Genomic DNA, 24,322 nt, shown 5'->3' on the forward strand with positions numbered 1-24,322 from the left:
GACCGAATGGTTACCATGCTGGACTGCCACGCAGAGGTCTCGGGTTTGATTTCCGGGCGGGGAGATATGTTTGTATGGCCTACGTCTATTTCTTTTGTGAGTTTGGGTATAATTTGTGCTTGTCTGTGTGTGTGTGTCCATGGCACCCGCAATACAGGGTTTCCCCAGTGCAGGGCTCTGAGTGTGTAAAAAAAAGAAAAAAATTGCCAATCAGGCTAAAGTAACCATTTCAAAACAATAAGACGGTCTTATTATATGAATGTGGAAGACTCAAATAAGGGAATTCCCAGTACTATGAGTACCAGAGTAATTCAGTCCGGGACACTGCCTAGAGTACTGGGACCAGAAACAATTTAAAAAAGTTAATTTCCCAAAGATCTCCATCCAGCATCCAGTGCCCACAGTCCAAACCGTTAAACCAACAAAGTATTCAATTATTGCATACAAAATAAACTCGAAACTATCTTGATATTGTTATGGAGCCCTGTCCTGGGGTGTCTGACAGACTCTTGGCCGATGTATAACTTTTGAAATGAACTGATTACGTAAATAATGCACGAATCAAAATAGATATTTGCGTCGAGCAGTTGGGGAGTGAGCTTTAAAAATACCATTATAGGTGACAACAAAGGGCGCGATAACAAAGCAACTAATTAGTTTCGAGCGCGGCTAATCCGCAACATGAAAGCGCACGAAATTACATTCTGTTCAACACGCTGCCTTCGCAGGGCGATGGAACATTTTCAAACAATTCCATATTTAGGTGCCACCAGTGGCGGATTCGCAGTCCTGGCCGCCCTTGGCCCCAGGCCATGTAGTCTGTTCCAGCCGTCCCTTTCCCAGCACTCGTCATATATCGGTAGACTACATAATGAATTTAATTTATTGCCAACTTTTATCGAAATCGACTCAGAAATTTAATATTAACATTTTTAATAATTTGATATTATATCAAATGAATGTGTATATATATATGTATATATATATATATATATATATATATATATATATATATATATGAAATATATGGTGGAAACCGCATGAAAATCCAGTCAGTAGTTTTTAAGTTTATCGCGATCAGACAGACAGACAGACGCGGTAGTGATAATGTGTAGTTATGTAGTGATTATACTTTACATTGTAGATAATAATAATAACGCAACACACTCATAGCCCCGCACTAGGGAAACCCTGTATCACGGGTGCCATGGACACACACATACACAACCACAAATGACACCCAAACTCGCGAGAGAAATAAATGTAGGCCATACACATACTTCTCCCGACCTGGGAATCGAACCCAGGACCTCTGCGTGGCAGTCCGGTATGGTAAACGTTCGGCCACGGAGGCAGTTTATGTAACATATCTATATTTTATACATAAAATGAAAAAAATGTAGGAAGATGATGTTTAAGATGATTAAGATTAAGATTCCTTGTTTAAGATTATTGTTAAACGGCACTCAATAATGTGCGTGAGCCTTTACAATATATAGGTACTTTGAGTTTTTTGTCACGATTGGCCGGCTTAGGCCCGGGCCTACTGGGCCTTAGGGCAAATCCGCCACTGGTTGCCGTCCCTTATTATGTAAGTATAGGTAATGTGAACGCTGAACAAATGTTCAATTTACATTCGTAACACTATTTCGTCTGTTACATTATACAAATCTCTTCTAAGGTGAGGGATTAGGCTGGCCCAATATGCATTAAGAGACTTCGCACATTTCCCAAGGGTTGTGAACCTTCTTAGACCTCCAGGTTTTATCATGATGGTTTCCAACCCCGTTTTCTACATAGTGCATAACTGTTATACACTGAGGAGAAAATAAACCGCCACCATGTACAGTCAACTACACATTTTTGTTCGTATTCAGAGCAACTTGATATGCCGTCCGTACATAGGTATTTCTTAGATTGGAAGTTAGCGAACCTATTTCAGTACTCAACTTTGGACTCCATTTTAATAAAACTACAACATTTTTCATTCTACAGATACCTAGAAATCTCAAAGAAGGATAGCGAAAGCTGACCCAAAATCAACGAAGACCCGTTCATAGACTTTGCCAGTATAATTATAAATGAAGCGAAATGTCATAAACATAACCGATGTCATGTTTATAACCCCAGCTTCTACAGGATGTACTCAAATAGCTTCTTGAATGCTTTGATAATGAATCACACGTATTGATAGGTCTCTTTAATGCATCTCGTCAAACAGACTGGGTCACGAAACACACGGGATGTCGCCATCCTTCTTTCCTAGATATCTCAAGACAGCTGTGAACAATAAATTTGTGCAACTATATCAAATTACAAGCAATAGTAGTTGCTAAAAAAACCATAAACAATTTCAGTCATGTCAGGTTCGGATCCCCAATAAGTATGCCACTGTGCTTATCGTTGTGGCTGCCTTTGTGGTATTCAGCGTTTTAACACTGTGAGGTTCTGACTTTAAATTTTAAAAAAAGACTTCATGTGCTGCTGTTTTTAACCGACTTCAAAAAGGAGGAGGTTATCAATTTCTCATAAAAGTCTTTGCGACTTAAAGCATTAAGTGGCACTACAACTGTTATGAGTAGACATAGCACTTACCACCAGACGCACGACGTCTTCGACTCTTCATTCGATATCATAAAAAATTTTGAAAGTGGAAGTATGTATAATTTGAAACGTGGCCGAACAAATGTGTCTAAAGAAAAAACATTCACGGAAAACATTAACTTCAAAGCGCTAATGATAAATAACTGCTTGATTTGAGGTATCCCCACCTCGCCTGCCGCACCACCCACTACACGCGAAGTGGTAATATTTGTTAGATAGCATCGATTGTTCCGAAAACTCGTAGCACTAACACACGGACAGAGTCGTGTCATTGTCGGACCGAAGGCGTCGCTAATAGAGGCCAATAATGGCAGGGTTTCCTGGTAATATTGATTTAAATACGGTACACAATTGAACTGTGTACCGTATTTACTCGGAAATAGACTCTACTATTCATTAAGTGCCATTTCAAGTCAATATGTTCTCGTGTTGTAATATTTCCTTGTTTACGTATAAACAACCAATACCACTATTTTAACATGTCGGCACAATATGTTTATTTTGTTTCTATGAACATAAACTATTTCCTCACCTCCTGAATCTTCCTATGCACTACGAGCTTATGCCACTGGTGGTCGTCAAACCTCGTGCGAGCAGGCTTTATGTGCATCTCCTGCTTGCCGTTGCCCAACCCCATCGTTAAAGACACGCCGCCATCCCGCACCGCAAGGTTCAGGTAATCCGCTTCGTGGCCTGGATACAGAGATAGATAAAGAAATACAGATACCACTTCAATTCGCAAATAATACAGTTAGACCTCAGATTGCAGATGCATTATCTTTGTAAATCACTAAACGAATATAACCTATTCGATGACTTGTGACAGCGTAAAGTTGATTACGGTTCAATATGTACAATTGTGTACCGAAGGCAATGGATGTGATGTCAAAGGCTTTTCATTTATAATGACAAAAACAAAATACCAATGATGAATGATGATTTATAGATCCAGGACCATATCCATACTTTGCGGAAATGTTTATTATTAAAAATGGATTTAAGTTACCTTGTTACTCCGCGAACACAATGGAGGTTAAATCGTGCAAAACATTCATAAATATTATAAAATTCTTGCAATTTTCCCTCCACGTAACATTAATAAAATAAATAACATTATCACAACCACAACCTCCACTCTTGACACTTATGCATGCCACTTTACAAGGCATCAGCTCTCGGCCTAACAAAGTAACTTACTTCCGTTGTTTTTAAAACAAAAATGGGTTCTTATGAGATCATATAGAACCTCGTACACATTTAAAGTATTTGATTATATGAGAATTGTGCCTTAAGAGTGAGACGATTCTATTTGAGTTCATATTCCAAACAATATCGTGTAACATCTCGTCAATGTCTTCGCTCATACCCCTGTCGTTACTATTTGCTGTCGCGAATTGTTCGTCAGGCTCACCAGTGTAAAACAATAAGCCGTTGGGCTGTCTAGTCTTGAAATACAACGAGATGGTGTCTTGCGTGCTGACGATCGGCTCCCCGCCGGTCTGTGTGAGGTCGTACGAGAGAAACTCCGCGCCGCGGAACGTCGCTTCTGACGGCGCTTTGTCTACAACAAGAGAAACATTTTACAATAAAATTGTATGATTATACTTTTAATTACCTCCCCAAGGCACATACAAGTAAACACATGAGTGTTATACCTACGAAGTACCAAATGGATAGCTTAGATTAACTAACATATGTCGAATTATTAGAGGTCTCTTTGACCTTTTGAGTTTGACCCTTTAAGCTTAATCATTTCTGTCACCGATTACCGACGCTACTCCTCTGTTGCCTAGCTTAAATAGTACAGTCACCAAAATTGTCCTTCATTCAATGAGCTCGTCGTGATCGCGATTGTCGTCTCTCTCCATTTTCAACTGCGTCTATCGGCAACATTATCTGATACGAATGCTTGGATCAAAGTTTTTGACAATGACCAAACGTTGTTGTTCAAAAAGACGACTTATGGAAGACTAATACCAAAAATTATAATCTTTTCTTAGATAATAAATTAAGCAAAGACTGACCACCAAGAAGACTACATTTTAATTTATATTAAAGAGGCGAGCCTTGTTTCATTGATGATGTCAGAATAGCTTTTAACATGGAAGAAATATTCTTAACCTATCCCTAATTCTCCAAGAAATGTAATATACAATGCAACGCAAGGAGTAAGCCGTGGCTTATTTAATGGAGTTGCCCCGCCATGGCTAAGTGCGCTCTGGTCGACGACTAAGCGGCCCTAGCCCCGGCTGAGCGCGCCCCGGGGCCCCGTTGTGCTAATGCGACGGCCCTCGCGATGGCTCAACACCGCTCGAGTCATTTTCCTTAACTAATAAAAACTACTAAGGAAAACTTCTCCATGATTTTATGTGATATATAAAATATACACTATGGTAGAGTTATATGAAAAAAAAAACATACGCTACTTCATATTTGTATCCCGAAACTTTCAACTTGTAGGGCTATTCAAGGCTGCAGTGAATAGGCATTGTTTAGACAAACGTGTATCATCGTCGGCATCGGTTACATCATCGTTTAACATCAGGTGAAATTGTGGCCAAGTGTGTGGGTCTATTCGTTTTTAGCATAAATGATAGTATTTAATTTTTATTGCTCAACAGTATATTGCTTTTTTCTTTTAAGATTATTGACTTACTTAAGACTACTCAGAGAGGGTGAGGGCCTGGTGAGCACGTGACACACGTTTAGTTGCCTAGTACGGTCTCCAGTCTCTCACAAGGGATACAACTTTTAAAATTGTTAGTCTATTATAAAATAAGTGTATATTTATTTCCTTGTGTTGAGAAAATAAACTATTGTTATTATTATATTATTATTATCCATAAAAAAGTTATGAATATACCAAGACATCGTACCACACTAAACTCAAACATCATTGAAACTACATCGTTTTTAAACATTTTAAATATTAAAAGTCAATTTTTTCTCGATTAGCTACAAATTATAGTTCAATAATTTTGTTGGCAAGCTATCGTGGACTCGTGCAGCTTTAATCGTTGTAGTTGGCAACACCTGCGGCGGGAAATTGATTAATCGCACAACTTTCTCCAACTTTTCTAGGTTTCCCCCTTCTTACCCCGACTTCCCCCGCTATACTCAACTTGTGCCAAGTTTTTTACTTTTTTTAAATATTTTAACACTAAATAAGCTCCGCTTCGGTTGAGTTTATATTAAATTTTAATCTAGTTTAGACTTGTTAAGGTTATTAGTTTTTAACTAGCGCGCGGTTTCAGTTAAGACAGATTTTGCTAACCACGTATGGTAATGTTGTAAAGGTCGGTAACTTTGCTATACACATTAATTTAGTGCTATTGCTGCTAAGGCTCTCTGCACACTTGCGCCAGATCTGACACGAAGTGTGATTTATTTGCATGAGACCCGACGCTCTGTATACTAGTATGTCATAAGTATCCAGCATATTTTAAAAAGCAAGTGGGACATTTTATTCTGACTCCGACCCCACCACCTGTGCACGGGTCGACCAATTCCTCAATTAGATAGATGGACAGACTTTTTTATTTTATTTTTTCTTCTAGATCTAGCTAATACCAATTACGAAGCACAGAACTGAACATTTACCATGAAAATGTAAAAATTTGTTGTTGTACCACTTATCGTGGTCCACACATGTTCATTCAATATTCATAACAACGACAGACAATCACAACTCCATTTATACAGGTCCATTAAATATCATTTCACTCTAATCTCAGCTCCATCGCTTGATAACGAGCACCAATGCTCCTTAATTGAAATTGTCATTGATTTTATTTCAATTAAGATCGAGACCCGATGAAATGCGCCCGCAGGCCAAGCCAGGCACTACGCCACCGTAGAACGATGGATCTTCGGTGGCGTAGTATTTTATGCAATACCTCCGTATTGCAAACGTGACTCATGGTTCGGGTTGCAAGTTCCCTTTTATTAACTTCTCTCGAAGGGTTTGTGTGCACACTGTTTTTCTACAACTCTATAATTTTATTTACTGACGATGCATTCATATATTTGTTGAATAAAATTTGATTTTACTGTAGCAAAATGGATTTGTTCTTTTAAATCTGCAAATAGTTTTTTTTTATTGCTATACAGAAGTTATAAGAAGTGTTTTCTTTATATTTTCAAACGTTGTATATGCTTGTGGCGTTCCTTATCGCTATGGACTTTTATAGTAAAAAAATTTGCTTTGTTTGCGAAAACTGTGCTTTCAACTTCTTCATTGAGCCAAAAGTACCTCTACTCGAAAATAGCTAATAAAAGTCCAACCAAAATCCTCCATTACTCCCTGTCTTTGGCGATCTCCCACCATTCTCTCTCAAACCCATCAAGGTCGTCCCGCCGACGCTTTCTCGGCCGTCCACGCCGTCTCTTTCCATCCTTGGGCACCCAAGGAGTGACGACGTTCGCCCACTTCACAGGTTGCATCCGGCTAACGTGGCCCGCTCAATCACAGTTGAGCTTGGCTGTTTTGCTCCCCATATCAGCAATGCCAGTCATCGAACGCAGCATTGTATTGCGTACTCGATCAATCGTTTGAAGCCCAGAATGATGCGTTCCTTCGCCCTCTGCAGATCTTGAGTTTAGATTTCTGGAACTCATCGGGCACAATGCACATATCGGTGAGTTGGCGTTTAAATGACATAGGGAGATTACTCTTGACGTACTCCTTCAAGGACCAGTAGCTCTTCCAGGCGTTCTCTACGCGACGATCGATTTCTTTATCTTGCCTGTTTTCAAAGCTTGCTAACTGGCCCAGACAGATATACTCATCGACATACTGGATTACCTGCCCGTCTACCTCAACCCTGCTTTTCGTACTGTTAGACATTATTTGTGTTTTGGAAGGGTTTATCTGGAGTGCAACCTCAAGACCCGCCGTGCTCAGTTCTTGGAGCATCTGTTAAAGTTCCTGTGACGTCGGGGTAAAAACAAGTATGGCATCCGCAAAGCGTAAATTCGTTTGGCGTTTGCCACCGACGAACTGATGAACTTAAAAGTCCTTAAATTTCTACAATTGCTCGAAACAAACACAAATCGTGGTCTTTGTTGGAAAGTAAATCAAAGTCCGAACAAACCTTTAATCTTGGGCAAACCTAATTAGAGAGACAACGCGATTGTATACCCAAATCAAGTTAACAGAGATTAATATCATAGTTGTCTTCTACTTGACGATCGTCACGGTAAAAACGACTTTGTTGACTAACGTACAGTGTTCAGTTGCTAAACCCGTGAAACCAGTCTAAAATGATCAGTTGTTCGGTGTCCTTTAAGCATTCGTTGAATGGCGAACTGAATGAATTTAATTGTTGTTCACAGTTGCATAAGGACTCTAAGAAACGACTCGTAAACACGCTTCGTAAGTTGCAGAAGTTCTTTTCTGCAATCTCATAATGACACAGATTAGAGCTTCTTAAACCATTGGAAGGTAATGTTGCCACAATGACGTCGATGCGGCAATTTTAAAGGAAAATCATCCGCTTTAATAAGCTGATTGTAACGTCTCAAGTCTTTTACTTCTGTTAATAAATCCCAAAGTTCACGAGATTGTGGAACCGAATTAAGAGAATAAGCCTTGGAAGTTTGTAAGTGGACAAGAAACGGGACAGGACGTGAATTACGATAAGAGTAAGAGGAACGCTAAGTACTTTGAGAGAGCTCTGATATATTAAGACCGTCATTTTCTGTCTCTACCCGAGCCTTAGAATAACGGGTAAAATATAATGCAATTAAACAAACGTTCACAGAGATTATAATTTCACTACATGTGTACATTATATTTATTTTATGATAGCAAGTGACGGGATGATCAATCGTGCACCTGATGGTACGCGACGCGCCTGTCCATAGCAGTTGCAGTGCTACGCAGAGCTTAAATCGCAAAGATTTGAGGGGTACTGCCACTGCACCCGACACCCTGAGATATAAATTGACAAGTCCCAAGTGCCTGTAATTTCTCCAGCACCCTTACCCTTGAAAAACCGAACACAGCAATACTGACATTACCGCTTGACGGCAGAAATAGGTGAGGCAGTACTTTCCCGAACGAACTCTTTCCACAAGGAGCTCTACCTCTTCTAAAAAAAATATAATTATTAGTGGCGACTGTATCTGATGTTGTAGTCTTGCAGACGCGAAGACCCTAATCAACTCAACTTTTCAAATAATCGACACAAAATCAAAACAAAAATTAGTCCAAAATCTGCGAATGATAAATTTAGGCCTATTGAGCGCCGTTATATATATGGAACACAAGGAGTCATTTCTTACGACAATTTCTTATAAATTGAAATGAGAATGGAAAAAACTAACTAGATACGGATCTCTATTACTATTTTTTTCACACAAATCAACGTTTCGGATCCTTTACAGGTCCCATGGTTACGGCTAACCCATTTAACTCGGATGAATCAGTCGTGACCATACGCTCTGTAAAACGTTGAAGAATGATTGAAAAAAATAGTTTCATTTCCAATATGTACCGTACCTATTTCTGCCACCAAGCAGTAACGTCAGCATTCTGTGTTCCGGTTTTGAAGGGTAAGGGTGCTGGTGAAATTACAGGCACATAGGACTGTCAACTTAGGTCTCAGGTTGACGGGCGCAGTAGTAGTGCCCCTCAGATCTTTGCAATTTAAAGCTCTTAGTGGCACTGTAACTGTTATGGACAAGCATGTGGCTTACCACCAGGCGCACGACTTGTTCGTCCCGTCACTTAATTAAAAGTATACCGTCACTTAATGTTATTAAAAAAAAAATTAACCACCGCGAAAACCCAAGAACTCGATAACGAGGGAATATTAACCCTTTCTACCTTCATGATGACAAACAAAAGAAATTCCATCAATGTTCAATACCATGTACTCAATACGAGTGTCACCTACATCGACGGGATCTGACCTAATAAATTTGGATAGGTCTTGGCTTGACGCGTGTCGCTCGATGAAGACGACCTCTCTAAAAAGATTGAATTATGCCGGCTCACTGTCTCGACCCTGAGATGATAAAGTCGGTCAAGTTATAGCACTCGAGTGTATTTGTAGATGTGTGCTATCTCCTCTAACTAATCATATTTTATCGAGTATGATGTACATTTGAAACCTTAGGTGGGTTGGATGAATGAAACTTCTGCTGGGCATGGGAAATAATTGACTTGGTAAAGCTGCTGGTAAAGCGAGTTGGGGACTTCACAACGGTGTAGTGTAATCAACAGGTGTGCAGCAAGAAAACCTTCTGATCCACTGGCTGCTGCTACGCAGGAATACATTATGTCCAGTCGGCTCCGTGGTTTACATTCATCGAGAGGGAAATTGAAGTTTAGACTAACCTCTAGAACGGTGCCGGAATGGTTCGACGCCATTTTGACTGGAAAAGTCTTTACTAGCGCGGAACCACCGGCGGCTCGACTCATCAAGTCATTGTAAACCAGATTTCAATAATAATAGGGTCTACGTTTGTTTAAACGACTCTTGACCATCAAGAAGTTTAAGAAATGTTTTATTCTTTGCAACACCAAAAAGCATTAGTTTCATTAAAAAAAACACAGGGTGAGTTGTTTGAATCTTTGCTAAAACTTTGTGTGGTATAAAAACTTTATTTTGTATTAAAAGTTTTATTTTTGGAAAGGACTATATCAGATTTCTATTGAATTGTAATAAATAGACTCTATTTAACGTGACGTTTTCTCTTCGTTTTTACTGCGATCATTTTAGATATTAGCTTTTCTACAATCCCTGATAGACGAATTATTTAGAAAGTCAGTACCGTTTACAGAACTAGGATAAGTGGTCTAGTTATTTTTTAATGAGCATTTGTCTGAGGCGTGACCTTAAATCTGTGCGGAATGTGAAAACGGTCCGTGCTACAACGGACGTTGACATTCCGTTGTTCAAAGTTAATACCTTAGACAAATCAGTTTTAATTTTAATTATTGTCACTTAGTTTTTATCCTTATTAATTTTAGTTGTAAATAAAGTTGTATATGTATGAATGATTAGTTTTATTTACATAATTAATATTTTACACAATTTAGTTTTAGTATTAAAACAGGCACTAACTAGTTTGAAATGCTTTTTCAGGTGCAGTTTGCGTCTGCCACAATTATACCGAATACTTATATAATTTTTCTCAGTGTTTTCCATGAACATCAAATACCATTCGTTTTGAACCATAAACTATAGCTTTTTTGAAAACGTCGTTTCTGCTCTCAGACATATCCTGCAACCTGTTGAACCTTGTCACGACCAAAATTGATTTGGAACGTTTTTAACAAAACCGCATTTTTTCGCATAATTTGTCCCTTTATAAGGGCGTAACAAATTTGAATTTTTTGCGGACAGTCCTGAATTAACGCACCGCAGTGGCGAAGGACCTGTGTAACACGATCCCCTTCGGCCTGCCGAAGAAATGTATTCTCCAACTTAGTAATAGAACGGAAAAGAATAGAAAATGTTTTATATTGTTACGTACCTTCTATATCGGTTTATATCCACCCTTCTATATCCTTCTATACCTTCTATATCAGCTTTTAGCCACTGGGATTCAATTTTCTTTTTTCATTTTCTGAATAAAGCATTCTCTCTATTGACTGATAGTATTCTAAAAGATTTTTGCAAAACTTGTGTAAATTGCCCTAAACTTTTCTAAAAAACGTAGAAATAACAAAACTGATAATATTAAAAGAAAATCAGCCGTCCTGTCTCCGCAGGAAACAAAATTCAGTGAACCGTGAGAATTTGTGCGAACTTTTCGGTGTTGCCTGAATTCGATAAAAAAGTTGTCCAAACTCCACAGGGCCGTATCCAGACCCGCCTCTAGGCCCGCATTCAGGCCCGTCTCTCAACATGTCAAAAGTTTCGCCTCCCGCTATACAAACATACACATGCATTAGCTAATAGAAGTTTGGGAACTAGTTTTCGTTATGAACTAGCAAAATTGTTTGTCTGGGCTAAATTGACATAAAACTCCCACGGAGGTATTGTTTGGAGGATAATTTTTAAGTGTTTTTAAGTATCATTTCAATAAATGTGTAGCAAGGATCAAATTTTAAAGCGCGTTTCGTGTCTTAGTCTTAACCACACATACCGACATGGAATTACAATAAAACCACCAGAAAAAGCTTTACGTCCTTATAATAGGAGCGCAAGCGACGTTACGTGTTTCTCGTCCGTTCGGACCAATGACGCTCTTACTGCTTGCACATAAAGACCGGCTGACTGTGGTAATAAGGGAGTCGTTAGACATAATTGTTTTTAAAAAGCTTAGTCACAAGTACCAGGAATGAACGGGCGCGTAGATTGACGCGAATAATTATTTTAAGTAACGAATGTAATGTGTGTCGGTACGGGTCTTGCTATGTAGGTACCATAGCAATACAGATAATGACCCCACAAATAGTGTTCAGTCCAAGGCGTGCTGTGTGAAGCAATTGAGGCCTAGAATTATCCATTTAACTTTAAACTAGTTAACACGTTAAGTACACTTGAAGCAAAATTATCCAAACAAAAGCAATCCAGTGTTCAGAAGTCGGTTAGCCCAGGGGGAACGCGGCCTAATTTACATACAGCTGGTTTACGCCTCAAATTGGGTTCTCATATACCCCTGCCTACCCTGTTCAATATGGCCGCTTTCTTTGTACAAACGAAAATGAACGTCGAGTTTTTCTAACATATCAAGAGCTTTATTTATTTTCGTTTTCATCAGTTGCAATATTACTACTAAAAAGGAAGTACAACCAAATTAAGTCATCATCGTCATATGTCGCACTGTCAGACTTCACACGTTTCCCAAAAGTTGTGAACCTTCTTCGACGTGACGGTTGTCTGTCACCGTTAACGACAGATATTGCGAACTAGTAACTAGTACTAGTATGACAGGAGTGCGGCTTACCACCAGGCACCCGACTTGTTCGTCTCGTCAGTGTGTATCATAAAAAAACTTATTTAAAATTGGTATGTAAACGTTTTTGACATAACGTTGACGCGTACAAAAGCACCCGTACCGATTTCATTTCGTGATGCGATAATGCGAAACGAAATCCTTGTACTCAAAGTAATGAATTTTTTCGGTACGATCGCTTACTTTCACGCATGGCGCCGGAAGGGCTGCTATGCAAATTTAAATTGGGTCCGCCGGCGATGTACACCGCGCTGGTTGCAATGGGCAAAATTAATAATACCTGCACGCAGAAGGAGCTTATGGATGCCAAACATAAATAAATAAGCCGCTAGGGTCGCCACCCTCGCGGATCACTCAGGGTCACAAGTCACAGAGCTATTGCTATTCTCCTGACAAACTTATTTTACCACCTCACTCGCATCAATCAATTTTCATACACGTCCATTTTTTCTAGATAAAAACTTGATCTTTTTTACCGTCAGTCTGGTTGAGATACGAATATACTCGATCTTTCTTCACGTTTCCTTCCAAATTCGCGCTATAAGAACATCGTGACCCACTAAAAACTACTTGCAAAGAGGGCTCCTACTCGAATTAATATAAAATTAATTCTTATGAATTTGTGTCTATTAGTCTCTTGGGAATTACCTTCTTAAATTCAAAGGATTCTGAAAACAGTTGCAGCCCAGTAGGAGAACGCTTGGCTCACAATTGAGAAGGCGATGGTTCTAATCCCTGTGGGGGCACGTACCCGACTTTAATTTTTTAGGTTACGTGTATTTAATTATTGAGGTTTTTTTGTAAAAAACTCCACTAGTTTTGTTATAATTATTAATATAAAGACATTATTATTTATAATAATTATTAATACACATAGAAAAAATTCTTCGATCCGGTGGGACTTGAACCCAGGACCACACTGCATCGTAGCATTACTCTTACCAACTGAGCCACAGGTCAAGTTACCGAGCTTTCGAAATTCTCCTGTCTGAAAGACAGGATCTTTATAGATCTTTGTGCTGGCTTTCGACAATCGTCGCCGCTAGTGACATCTAGTGAGAGAATTTTGCAACTAAAACAAAACAAGGCTAGTGTAGTTATTTCACAAAAAAACTCAATAATACATTTGACCAAAAAGCGACATCTACGTCAGTTGAGGCATTTGCAAAAGTACCTGCTGCTGTAAGGTTTTTCAAAAATCTCTCACTAGATGTCACTAGCGGCGACGAATGTTGAAAGCCTGTAAAAGTCTATAACAAAAACACAGGTTTTCTGTGGTTCAGTTGATAAGAGCAATGCTCCGGTGCACCTTGGTCGTGGATTCAAATCACACATAGTTTATACATAGAAATTTTTGTACGTGTTCGATCTTTGTATTATAATAATCATTACGTATATTTATTAATGTTTAATATGAATGAGTCTCGCTAACAGTAAAGGAAACCATTGCGGTCAAACCTGCTTGTCAAAGACAAATCTCAACCCTTGGTTGCTGTGAAAAATCTCAAACTCGCATTGGGTTCCGCTCTCTCTATCTCTCCCTCTCTCTTTAGAATAGATCCGTGCCCAGCACTAGAACGTATAATGAGCCAATTATGATGATGACATTCAAATGGACTTAAATGTCTATTTTCTTGTTTAATAATAACAATATTCCGTTAATGAGTAACAATAAGTAATGTTATTTGACACCAAATTGCACCGTCCCATCCGCTTTCGTTTGAATTACGAGTAATATTAGTACTTTCTTGTACTATGACCTGAAAAAGTTCAACGTTTGTTGGTTAATTCTCGGAACAAGTTTTCAACACCATTACGAACCTTAGCTAATTGTGTTTCGGTTTAGAAATAATCTTACCAGCATTGTACCATTATAAGTTGAACCCACCTAAATGATTTAATAAGCCGATATGCATGTACACATTATGTGAATAATTAAGTGAACATGACTTACGAAAAACAAGGTATAATTTTGCAAATGAAGGTATGACAAAACAAATATAATGAATAAAGCATCTTGTCAACGTTTTTTGGGACAACTTTTTTTAAGTTGATATTTTATAACGTGGGTCTGGTTTTGACGGAATATTAGTGCTTGCTGCACCGTACGTGCTCGATATTTGGATTTCAATGGGAAATTTAAACATATGAAAACCCTAAGTTCGTGCCGATGATACCTACAATAATAGTAGATTATTTTCTAATTTATATTCAACAAGAGAAGTATATAAATGTTGTCATCTGAAAAAAAAATATATTTATCTAAGTATACGTTAACAATATTTTGCGAGCAACTCCTGTGAGCTCCGAAGGGCACGACTGGAGTATGATTTCTCGTACACGCAATATCCATTACCTCCACCAGGAGTGCTGTTTGACAGCTCACGCGGAACATGAGTTCCCGCTTCGTTTTTGTACATTTTTGATATTCTCGTCTTCGGGGAATTTTAGTTCCCCGAATTCAACTTACTTTAAAAATAAACGTAATAAATAGAGTAGAAAAGGTATTTGTCTAGTACAAGATTACTTGGACTACGAGACAGCTACAAAAGAAGTTTGTCGATAGATTCTTTTCAGAGATTAATTTTGGTTACTCATTCTTCATTGAAAGTCGATCACCATCGACCGAGGTTATATTTCTTTGAGACTGTCTTTTTTGGACGTCATTCTGGAGTCAACAATATAATACGTGAACGATACAAGTACCAAGCTAAAGGCAAGCCAACTTGCCTGTTAGCGACAAAAAAATAGTTGTAGAAAATTTACATTATTTATGATAGACAGATAATCACAAACATCTTAATTACAAACAAAAAAGAAGCGGCAGTAGTGGTTTTAAGTACAACTCTAGATGCCAAACTGCCATGACGACACAAAGTAAGGTATAAAAACAGCTCTACTGTGCAGTATACACAATTAAAAAACTTTGAGACGTAGAAACTGCTACATTAGCTAATTTCAGAAACTTACACGGCTGGATGATGTACTGCATTCTCCTTCGGGGAAAATCAATATTAATAGTCTCTTTGTCCTAGAGAATGAGTGCTGTTAGGGCAATTTACAAACTGGACCACAATAAGTGTGAATAGATTCACATTCTTACACTGATGTTGGTGTATTTACGAAAATGTGATTTATGTTAGAAAGAATGGTATTTATTCATGATAAATAAATTAGCTGTTCTTGACAATCGTCTTGATAAGGTCACAAATTCATTAATATAACTTGTACGCTTGTGCAATAACATTCCAGGTGATATTCAAAATTTTCCATTTACAAGGTTTAATAAAACTTTTATACAAGAACAGATTATTACTTTTCTGCGCGCTTGTATGACAAAACTAGGTGGTAATGAGCCGTTTAGACCTTTCAGGTTGCTTCTAGATGCGATATTTTCAAATAATTGCTAAAAATGATAACTGTAATGAAATGTTTATTTGCACAGGCATAACAGAGCCCAAAGTTTCGCTGTGGAATCTGCATTAGCAATGAATAGTAGGTATTAATGTTTAATTAATTTGATGATTTCGAATGTTTTTGCTGCTGATAATACATACAAATATATTTTTTTTACTTGAAAGTTATACAATCAATGTTGTTATGCATAGGTGCGTTGTATAGCCACGGGTGTATAGTACATTATTGATTAAAAGTACTCTAAATTTATTATAACAATACATATCTTAGCGAAATTTCTGTTTTTATTGAAAAGTTCAATATAACCAGTGAGTTAACCACGTGACAGATATTTAGCAACATATTTTATGGAGTCACTGAGTAGTACAATGTTTTCTAAATAGCGTGTTGCACTTGTTAGTACCAGGCCTGTGTTCAGCATTGGATGATTTTGGGCTGAGGCGGACACATACAAGCATTAGTCGTGGAATACAGCCTCCAGAGTTCGACGTTTACCGCGTTATTTATTTGTCATACTCAATAATTGAAGCCCGCTTCAATATTGCTACAAGCATTATCCATTACTGGCTCTTGAGTGACGTTCATCAGGTAAGTCAGTTAATATGAAGCGACATAAATGTTATGTTTGTTAAAATCTATTTTGAATACACTTACCTGAACCGTCACACAGCTAAAAAGAAGGAAAAAAGTAGACTCGGAGGACAACAGCATGACCTTCTGTCGTATAAACAAATGAAGTATTGAAAGATGAAATTAAAGATGCAGCAGAGCCAGATACTACAGGATCCTCATTGTCCTAAACAGGGAGTGACCGAGAGATTTAAAAGGAGGCCTACGCCAATATTATTATTAGGTGAGAAGACCTTACATACGTTGTATTATCAATTAACAAATTCAGTAACTACCATATTACTTATCGAATTCTTAGGTTTTCTTTATTGCTTTACATTGGAAAATTAAATTTTTTAAGAGACGTGACGAACGTGTCTCGTATGCCAATATTCTCGCTGCGTGATCACTTCCATATACTTGTTTTTTTTCTAATGGATTTACTCTGGTTATTGGCAGTTTTTTGTCCAATTATTACATGTTACAACGACGATGGGATGTAATATTTAAATTAATTCCTACTTTATAAAAATATAGAAAATATAGAACAGAATTAAAAAAGGTATAATTAAAAGGACCTAACCCAGAAAAGGTTATTTGTAGAGATGAGTATACGAAAATACTCGTAGGCTAAAAATACATTCATGTAGTGTAAATATACGAATTATGAGCTATTAGTGAGTGAGATAATTTCTGCACGTGATATTTTTTGGCAATTAGTAAGTTTACTTCCTTTTGAAGTTTACTCTGTTACTACGCCCGTTTATGATAGCGAAGTTTTGAATATTACTGTAATAACCTTACTGACGCTGTGCATATGTTTACTCACGTTCAAGATCTAATCAATAATGGCAGAAAGTAAAAACTTCTTATCTCTCCACCCTCATGATTCTTTAGTTAGAAGCATAATGAACTGAGTATAAATACACTCAGAAAAAATCTTCGCTGGCTGAGAACCGACAGAGGTGTTTAGTGCACATAACAAAGTTGTCTTCAATTGCAAAATGATTTCCACTTTGTAAGTGAATGAGTTCTATAGCAATAAAAACTTTGTTATGGGAACTAAACACCTCTGTCGGCTCTCAGCCAACAGTTTTTTTGTGAGTGCACCATCAAGCCTGCTCCCGTTGAGCAAAGACAAATGTCGTAGACGTACCTCTTTCACTCGTATCATTCATTTAAGAAGCCTGTTGTTGTTACTTTTACTTTTTTCAATTTGGTTGAAATATGTACGCCTAAAATCCATCCTTCAAATATAACTAAATCATAAAAGCATTCCCTTTTCTATCCAAGTCACTACACGATCTTTCAAACTACAACGTTGTTTAATTAAATAACCTTTATTTAACCTTGCCGCGGTTAGTTTGGTCGAGACAGTCGAGAAGGTTAGCTCCAGTTGTACCGTGATGGCCGAATATACTCACGTGGGTCAATCTAGTGTTTTATTCCGCTCTACACGTGGCAGAATAAGACTAGCAAGGTAAAACAATTAAATTAAATTCACTTATTTACTTCAATCATCATTGGAATGTATATGCGTGTTCACAAAGTGTGTTAGACAGTGAAATAACAGCTTTTGATGTTTTCGCTCTGAAACATCAATTTGTCACAGAATCTGAAAGATGTAATTAGTATCCCACCATATTTATATTACTGTGAATAATCAACAGCAATACCTCTCGTTCAACGGTAAATAAAAATATCCTGAAACGCGAAAACGTGTGAAGCATTGGGCCAGGATGGCGGACTATGACCTAAACCTTTTCATTAGCAGTGGAACGTAGAAAGAGTTAATGATGGAATAATTTTCAGAACAAGAACTAACATCACATGCATTTTCTTACTGACTAAAATTCCTTTTATTGACTTGTATAGAGTAATAGATTTTTTTCGATGTGAATGTCGTGTGTAAATTTTATTATTGAACATCGGTACCCGATGGCTTTGACAATAATAATTTTGTTTTACATTACTGTTCATATTAATGACACTCAATGCATCTCTTGAGATTGAATTGATAATTGTAACATTGTGACAGTATACACATATTCAATAAATCATTCTATTTTATTTTTACTTATAGATTGGATGTAAGTAATATAATAATAGTTCAGGACAGTTGAGGGCTAGATTTAGTTGCACTTCAAAGTCTTACTCTGCAAAGGCACCAAACATAACGCGTTCAAATGCATTCCGCCCAGTTTAATAACATAGTTATTGCTCTTTGTGAAGTGCACTCGGCGCCATCTTGATTCCGTTGTAGTTAGTACTACGATACGTAGCAACGTGCTACGCATTGGAGCAGAGTGCTACGCCCGTTAGCCTCTTCGTGTGATGTAAGTAACTATGTAAGTAGCATTCATAATTATGTCACTTTTTCCTATATTACATATTGAAATTTATTTGGGATATTAAAATGCTTAAATTTAGATTTATTTTAGTATTATTTAATCTAGCTAAAATTGTGTGGTATCGTGGATACTTTTAGGTACCAAAGTTTAATTATATACTTCTATTACACTCTATATATCGACTGTGAACTGGCAACCGGTATCTGGTTTATGAAATAAAAATACGTAGTTTTTAAATGTTTTTACTGCACATGTACATATGTATGTACACCAACTACTATCTAAGTCATTTTTTGTTCATTTTGTATAGTTGTCAATATAAATGACACAAAAAATTTTTTTATTCATGCTGTAAAATTGGCAAAATTGAGATAGTACCGATTGCCAGTTCACAATGGATATTTCCATAGGATATTTCACATTCAACAGCGTGAAATTAAAAACCTCAGAGCAAACAACTTTACCTACATATTTATGTATATCATCTCTTGGAATAGCCAAAAATCATTGACTACAACTCGGTCTTTGTAAATTGTGGTTTTGGTTGATTTATAACCCTTGGTCAAAGCAGCATCATCACGCACAGAACAAAAAATTTTACCTGTTTTTCAGTTCGGTCTCATCGGCCGAGTATACTCGCTTCAATCAATTTGAAATAAAACGTAAATAGTGGAGTGCAATTTTAGATCACACTGCTTTAGACTCATTGTGGAGTACACGTTTCATTGCCAGACACTGATCTCTTCCTTACTATTCAATTTTGGAGTGTTTGTGGAATGCGTAGTAAGAAAGCCATGGTTACCAGGAACATGAATGTATTACGCTCTGTAATACAACTGTGAATACTACGCCTCGTAGCATAATGCTACACGTGTAGACATTTAAACTAAGCACCCCTATTAGCGACGCCACAAATGTAAACACTATGCAAACACGCACACTCAAATCCGCTTATTTTACGTACAGTTAGAGAAGTTAAAGTTTTGAGTTGTTCAAAGTCTAAATGGCCTACTTTGTTTACTTTTCCGTACAATACATCAAAAGAAACGACATCTGTAAGCTTTTCGCCAAAGTCAAAGCGAAATCAATATTTGTATCATTTTCATGTTATGATATTAATTACAGATCATTGATGCGGAAATCGACAAATCTTTAGATGAACTTACGATTTTGACGGAAATATGTTATTTGCGCAAGCAAAATTACCCTTTATTATTACTTTTAATGACAGCATTAGCAAACCAATGTGTACAGCAAATCTAACCCATCAAATCTGAAGTAGAATATTATACGTCTGTTTTTTAAGGAATCAAGTCTATAGCGACAGGTATAGGAATATTGTAATCATCGCACAATCTATGAAGTCTAAGTATACCCCTACGTACGCTTCGCAGAGACGTAAACACTATTATTTCGAGTGACATTTGAACGCCAACGAAGGCCTATAATTAGCCCGTGATTGTTTCACGGCTATTGCATTAGCGGCTGCGCTGGCAAATCGCCGTCGCGACTGCCGCCGACCAGGATAGCGTGATAGGAACTCAGTAAACTGAGTTTTGACTAAGGGAAAATGGAAGGAAACATTTTTTCTGAGCAGTTTGTAGCTGAAATTTTAGGTACAGCTTAACCGTAAGTCGGTGCGCCTGACGGAAAGTGGGTCCCGACGCCTATACACATTCGCGATAAGGAAGTACCCTTAATATCGTAAATACCGTCGTATCCTTAATACGGTTGCTGATTATGTAACATAAAATTTTACCACTTCTGTGCTCAAAATCTTGGTATGAACTGTATTTTGAAAAATTTGCATATTATTTTAAACCGACGTATTTCGAGTAGTAGTAGAAACTCTGTAATAATTAAAATAAATACGCGAAAAACTATACTTTTCAGTCACATTCTGTTATTTGGTAAACCACCGTGTACTATTATATTGTACAACTTACATGAACCAGTGACTAATTATTGCATTATAGAGACGTATAACGATATGAGTATCCGTAAATGGAATGGTGATGGTGAATGATGGAATGGTAACTGTTAAAAATTTATTACTCTGGTTTACAACTAATAATGATACAATTGATAGCTGTAAAATGAATGCACTGCGCGGCGTCTGATTGCGAACTAAAAATCAAACATCGTATAAGCACTTAAATGCTGCATAGATACAATGTACGATATTGCACCGCGCAACAATTATTAATAAACAAATGAGATTTCCGAAACGAAACTCGCCGACGTCGGCAGAGCCTTAGCAATTATTTTCCGTTCATGCAAAGAGGCACGTAATCCGTCGGTCTCCGCAGGCCCGCCGCCGCCGGCCCAAGGATCACGCCCTGCCACATTAATACAGAGATGGTTTTGTCACCGCGTACGCTTAAGAGATTTGATATAATGTTGATAAATTGTTTTAGAGGTTTCGCACTACCACTTACTGAAACAGGTATTAATTACATTACATTATACATGTATAACCAAATTTAAAACTTATTAGGTACTGTTAGAAAACAAAATTAAAAGCACTTCGTTACGGCAGACAAGATCTGCTAAAGAACTTTGTAAATTACAAACCAAATACAACATAATATGACCGCATGCAGGTTAAAGTTCTACAAAGTTAATTCACGAGGTGTCTGTGAAGTCAACGCTAAATTTTAAGCGTCTTGTTCTGAGACATTAACTTGAAAGTTTAGGTAATTAGAAAATGTTTTGCAGGAGTTCTTTTCTCAAAAAAAGTCTTCCAATGAAATTGCATTAGGTTTGACGAACATTATAAGCTTGCCGGATCTCTTTCAAATCCAATGTATTGTGTCAATTTAGCATTGTATACGATATTACCAATGACAGATAACCGGCAGCTACATATATGCACATGGATTAAATAAGCATTAGAAAAAATCTGACTCTTGTAATATGAAACTTAGTGGCAAGATGTTTTGAACGTATCATGCACGATTACGAATGTATTTAATATGTTATACTTAGGAACTGTTATTGATTCCATTCATGTCCACTTGATGATGAGAGTCAGATTTTTGAAAGAGGATTTTCTTCAATGAGGCGATATTCAATTTATCGAAGCTGCAATGTTGCGGTGCTTGTGGGCGGCGGTGAGCCGCTCCCATTTATATAATTACTCGAACTTCATTTGCATTCACAGTACAGGCACAGAGTATGTAATAACACAAGTACAGTCACGAACCGCGCCACTTTCCCAAGTAGAACTGACTATCAAACGGGCTTTTATTAGACAAAGGATTTATTTCCTCTATCTTTGCGATCCCTTCGATCAATTGAAACAGCTTAGCGACACAAAAGAGTCCCTATTTACAGATACCAAGATTGTATATGAAACTTTTGTCTCATCAAGAGCGAGGCTATAATAAAAAACTGAGTAACGTGAAGTCGGACTTGCGCTAGGAGTGTACGTCGCCGTGTTGTTTGATTCCAAAACAAAGATTTTCAATTATAAGCAATACCCTCGTGATCATTTTTCATTCAATTCACATTCTATGGGGAATGTTCCAAATTTTTTTTAATGTTTAGAGGTCCATTTTGAAATGGAAGAACCGCGTTTTTAACAGATTTTCATAAGAATATAAGGAACAAAATGCCTAAGTATGCTTCTTCAATATTTCATTTGATATCCCGCTCGATGGCGCTGATAAAAAACTCTTTTACCCCCAAAATTAATTCCCAAAACCAACATTTAACTTCCAACACTACACGGCGGTGACTAGTGGCCCAGTCACAAGAAAAGTGAATATTTTCGAAAAAATCAACTGTGATAGACGGACACCGAAGTGATTCCGTAAGCGTCCAATTTTTAAAGCATGTCGTGAAAAGAACATAAATGCAAAAAGCATTTTAGGATTGGCAGTCATAAACGGTACTGTTCACTGAGACGGCTCCATTACGATAGCAAACATGCACCGGCCGGTCACCTTCTCACCCTCACCCTCCCACGAGCCCATGTGCATACTAACAGCAAAACTAGACTGTCACCTGCATATTTTGTCTTGAAATATACTACCCAACAAAAGTACATTGTTAAATTGTTACCTGACCTCTTATTCTTTTTTTAACTGCCTCCGTGGCCGAACTATTACCATGATGGTCTGCCACGCTGAAGTCCCGTATTCGATTTCCGGGGCGGGAGAAATACTTGTATGGCCTACATTGATTTCTCTCGTGAGTTTCGGTGTAATTTGTCTATGTGTGTATCATGGCACAATTATAATACAATATATACTATACATGTAGAATAAAGAAAGAGCGTTCGCTTTTTAAACACAAAACGGAAGATTGATTGACTTTTTATACAACAATATTGATATTTTCCATATCAAACGTAACTAATATGTGGCTACCGCCAAACTTAACTAAGAATGTTTACTATCAGTCATTTTTCTTTCTTTAGTATTTATATGAATATTGTTTGTCCCAGCGTCACTATGGAAAATTTACCAACTGAAGCGGTGTTGCCTTAATGTAATGGTTAATGAATGGTTAACTGTATCGTGCAGTGCCGTTCGTTATAGTAAAAACTGTTTATTTTTTTAAATAAAATAAAACAAAAACGTAACATCGTACGTCGTAAACAAAATTTCATTAATTTTTTTATTTAATTTTTATTTTAATTCCGCAATTATTAGTAAAAACAAAATCACACAAATTTCACCTCCAGAAATAGCTATTAAGCCAGTGAAATACAAGCAAATAAAAATGTCTGCAAATAAAATGCACTAGCAGTATCTGTTTGGAGCAAAGCATTTCCTCAATTCAATGCTAGATTTGTACGGGATCGAGGAAATCCGAATTTATTCCCGCATCCGACTCAGATCCGACGGATTTCACGCCGCGCCTCCGACATGTTCACTTTTATCAGGAAAATGTTACAGAGCACAATCACATAGGAATTCCATTTTTATATATCTATATACACAACCTATTTGCGCATGCCGGCTATTTAAAGGTTTTATAACAGCGAAGAGGCCTTCGAATTAATGAGTATTAAATATAAACGTTATATTGGCTAGAATTCGCTTCAATTTCTAGAATGGAAATCACCGAGAGTACTAAACTTCATGAACGTACTTTATTTGCAGTACACACGAATCCATAAACAACACAGTTGTTACATGTATTGTTATCCACTTGTCATACGTTACTTCGTCGGTAAAGTATTAGATTAAGATTAGAATTTGTTTAATATTTCTTTTTGCTATGGCATTACGGACTCCTTATTGAGCTTGATTTAAATCACCTACTAGGTATAACAGCGAGGTGAGCAAGTATCGAGTATTCAAAAAGTAATGTTTCTCGATGCCGACGGGATTTCCACGGATGCGCCTGGGATCATGTTACGCGAGCTGCCAGCTGACTTCGTTCTCAGCGGTCCGAACAGTATCAAATGACATGCCGAG

General features: G+C 37.5%; 1 protein-coding gene across 2 annotated transcripts in view; it reads right to left on the reverse strand.

The window, feature by feature from the left end:
• The window catches only part of LOC113228851 (neurexin-1a-like), an 84,853-nt gene that overhangs the window by 49,237 nt on the left and 11,294 nt on the right, over positions 1-24,322 (reverse strand). For both annotated transcript variants that reach the window (XM_026462267.1, XM_026462266.1), the window contains exons 2-3: positions 4,016-4,165; positions 3,137-3,297 (exon numbers count right to left, since the gene is read on the reverse strand). In XM_026462267.1, coding sequence (XP_026318052.1) covers positions 3,137-3,241 — 105 coding nt within the window. In that variant the 5' untranslated portion in view covers positions 3,242-3,297; positions 4,016-4,165. The remainder of the gene's footprint in view (positions 1-3,136; positions 3,298-4,015; positions 4,166-24,322) is intronic.

Source organism: Hyposmocoma kahamanoa, unplaced genomic scaffold (genome assembly GCF_003589595.1).
Source record: "Hyposmocoma kahamanoa isolate Upper Pololo Valley unplaced genomic scaffold, ASM358959v1 245, whole genome shotgun sequence".
Taxonomy (NCBI): Eukaryota; Metazoa; Arthropoda; class Insecta; order Lepidoptera; family Cosmopterigidae; genus Hyposmocoma; species Hyposmocoma kahamanoa.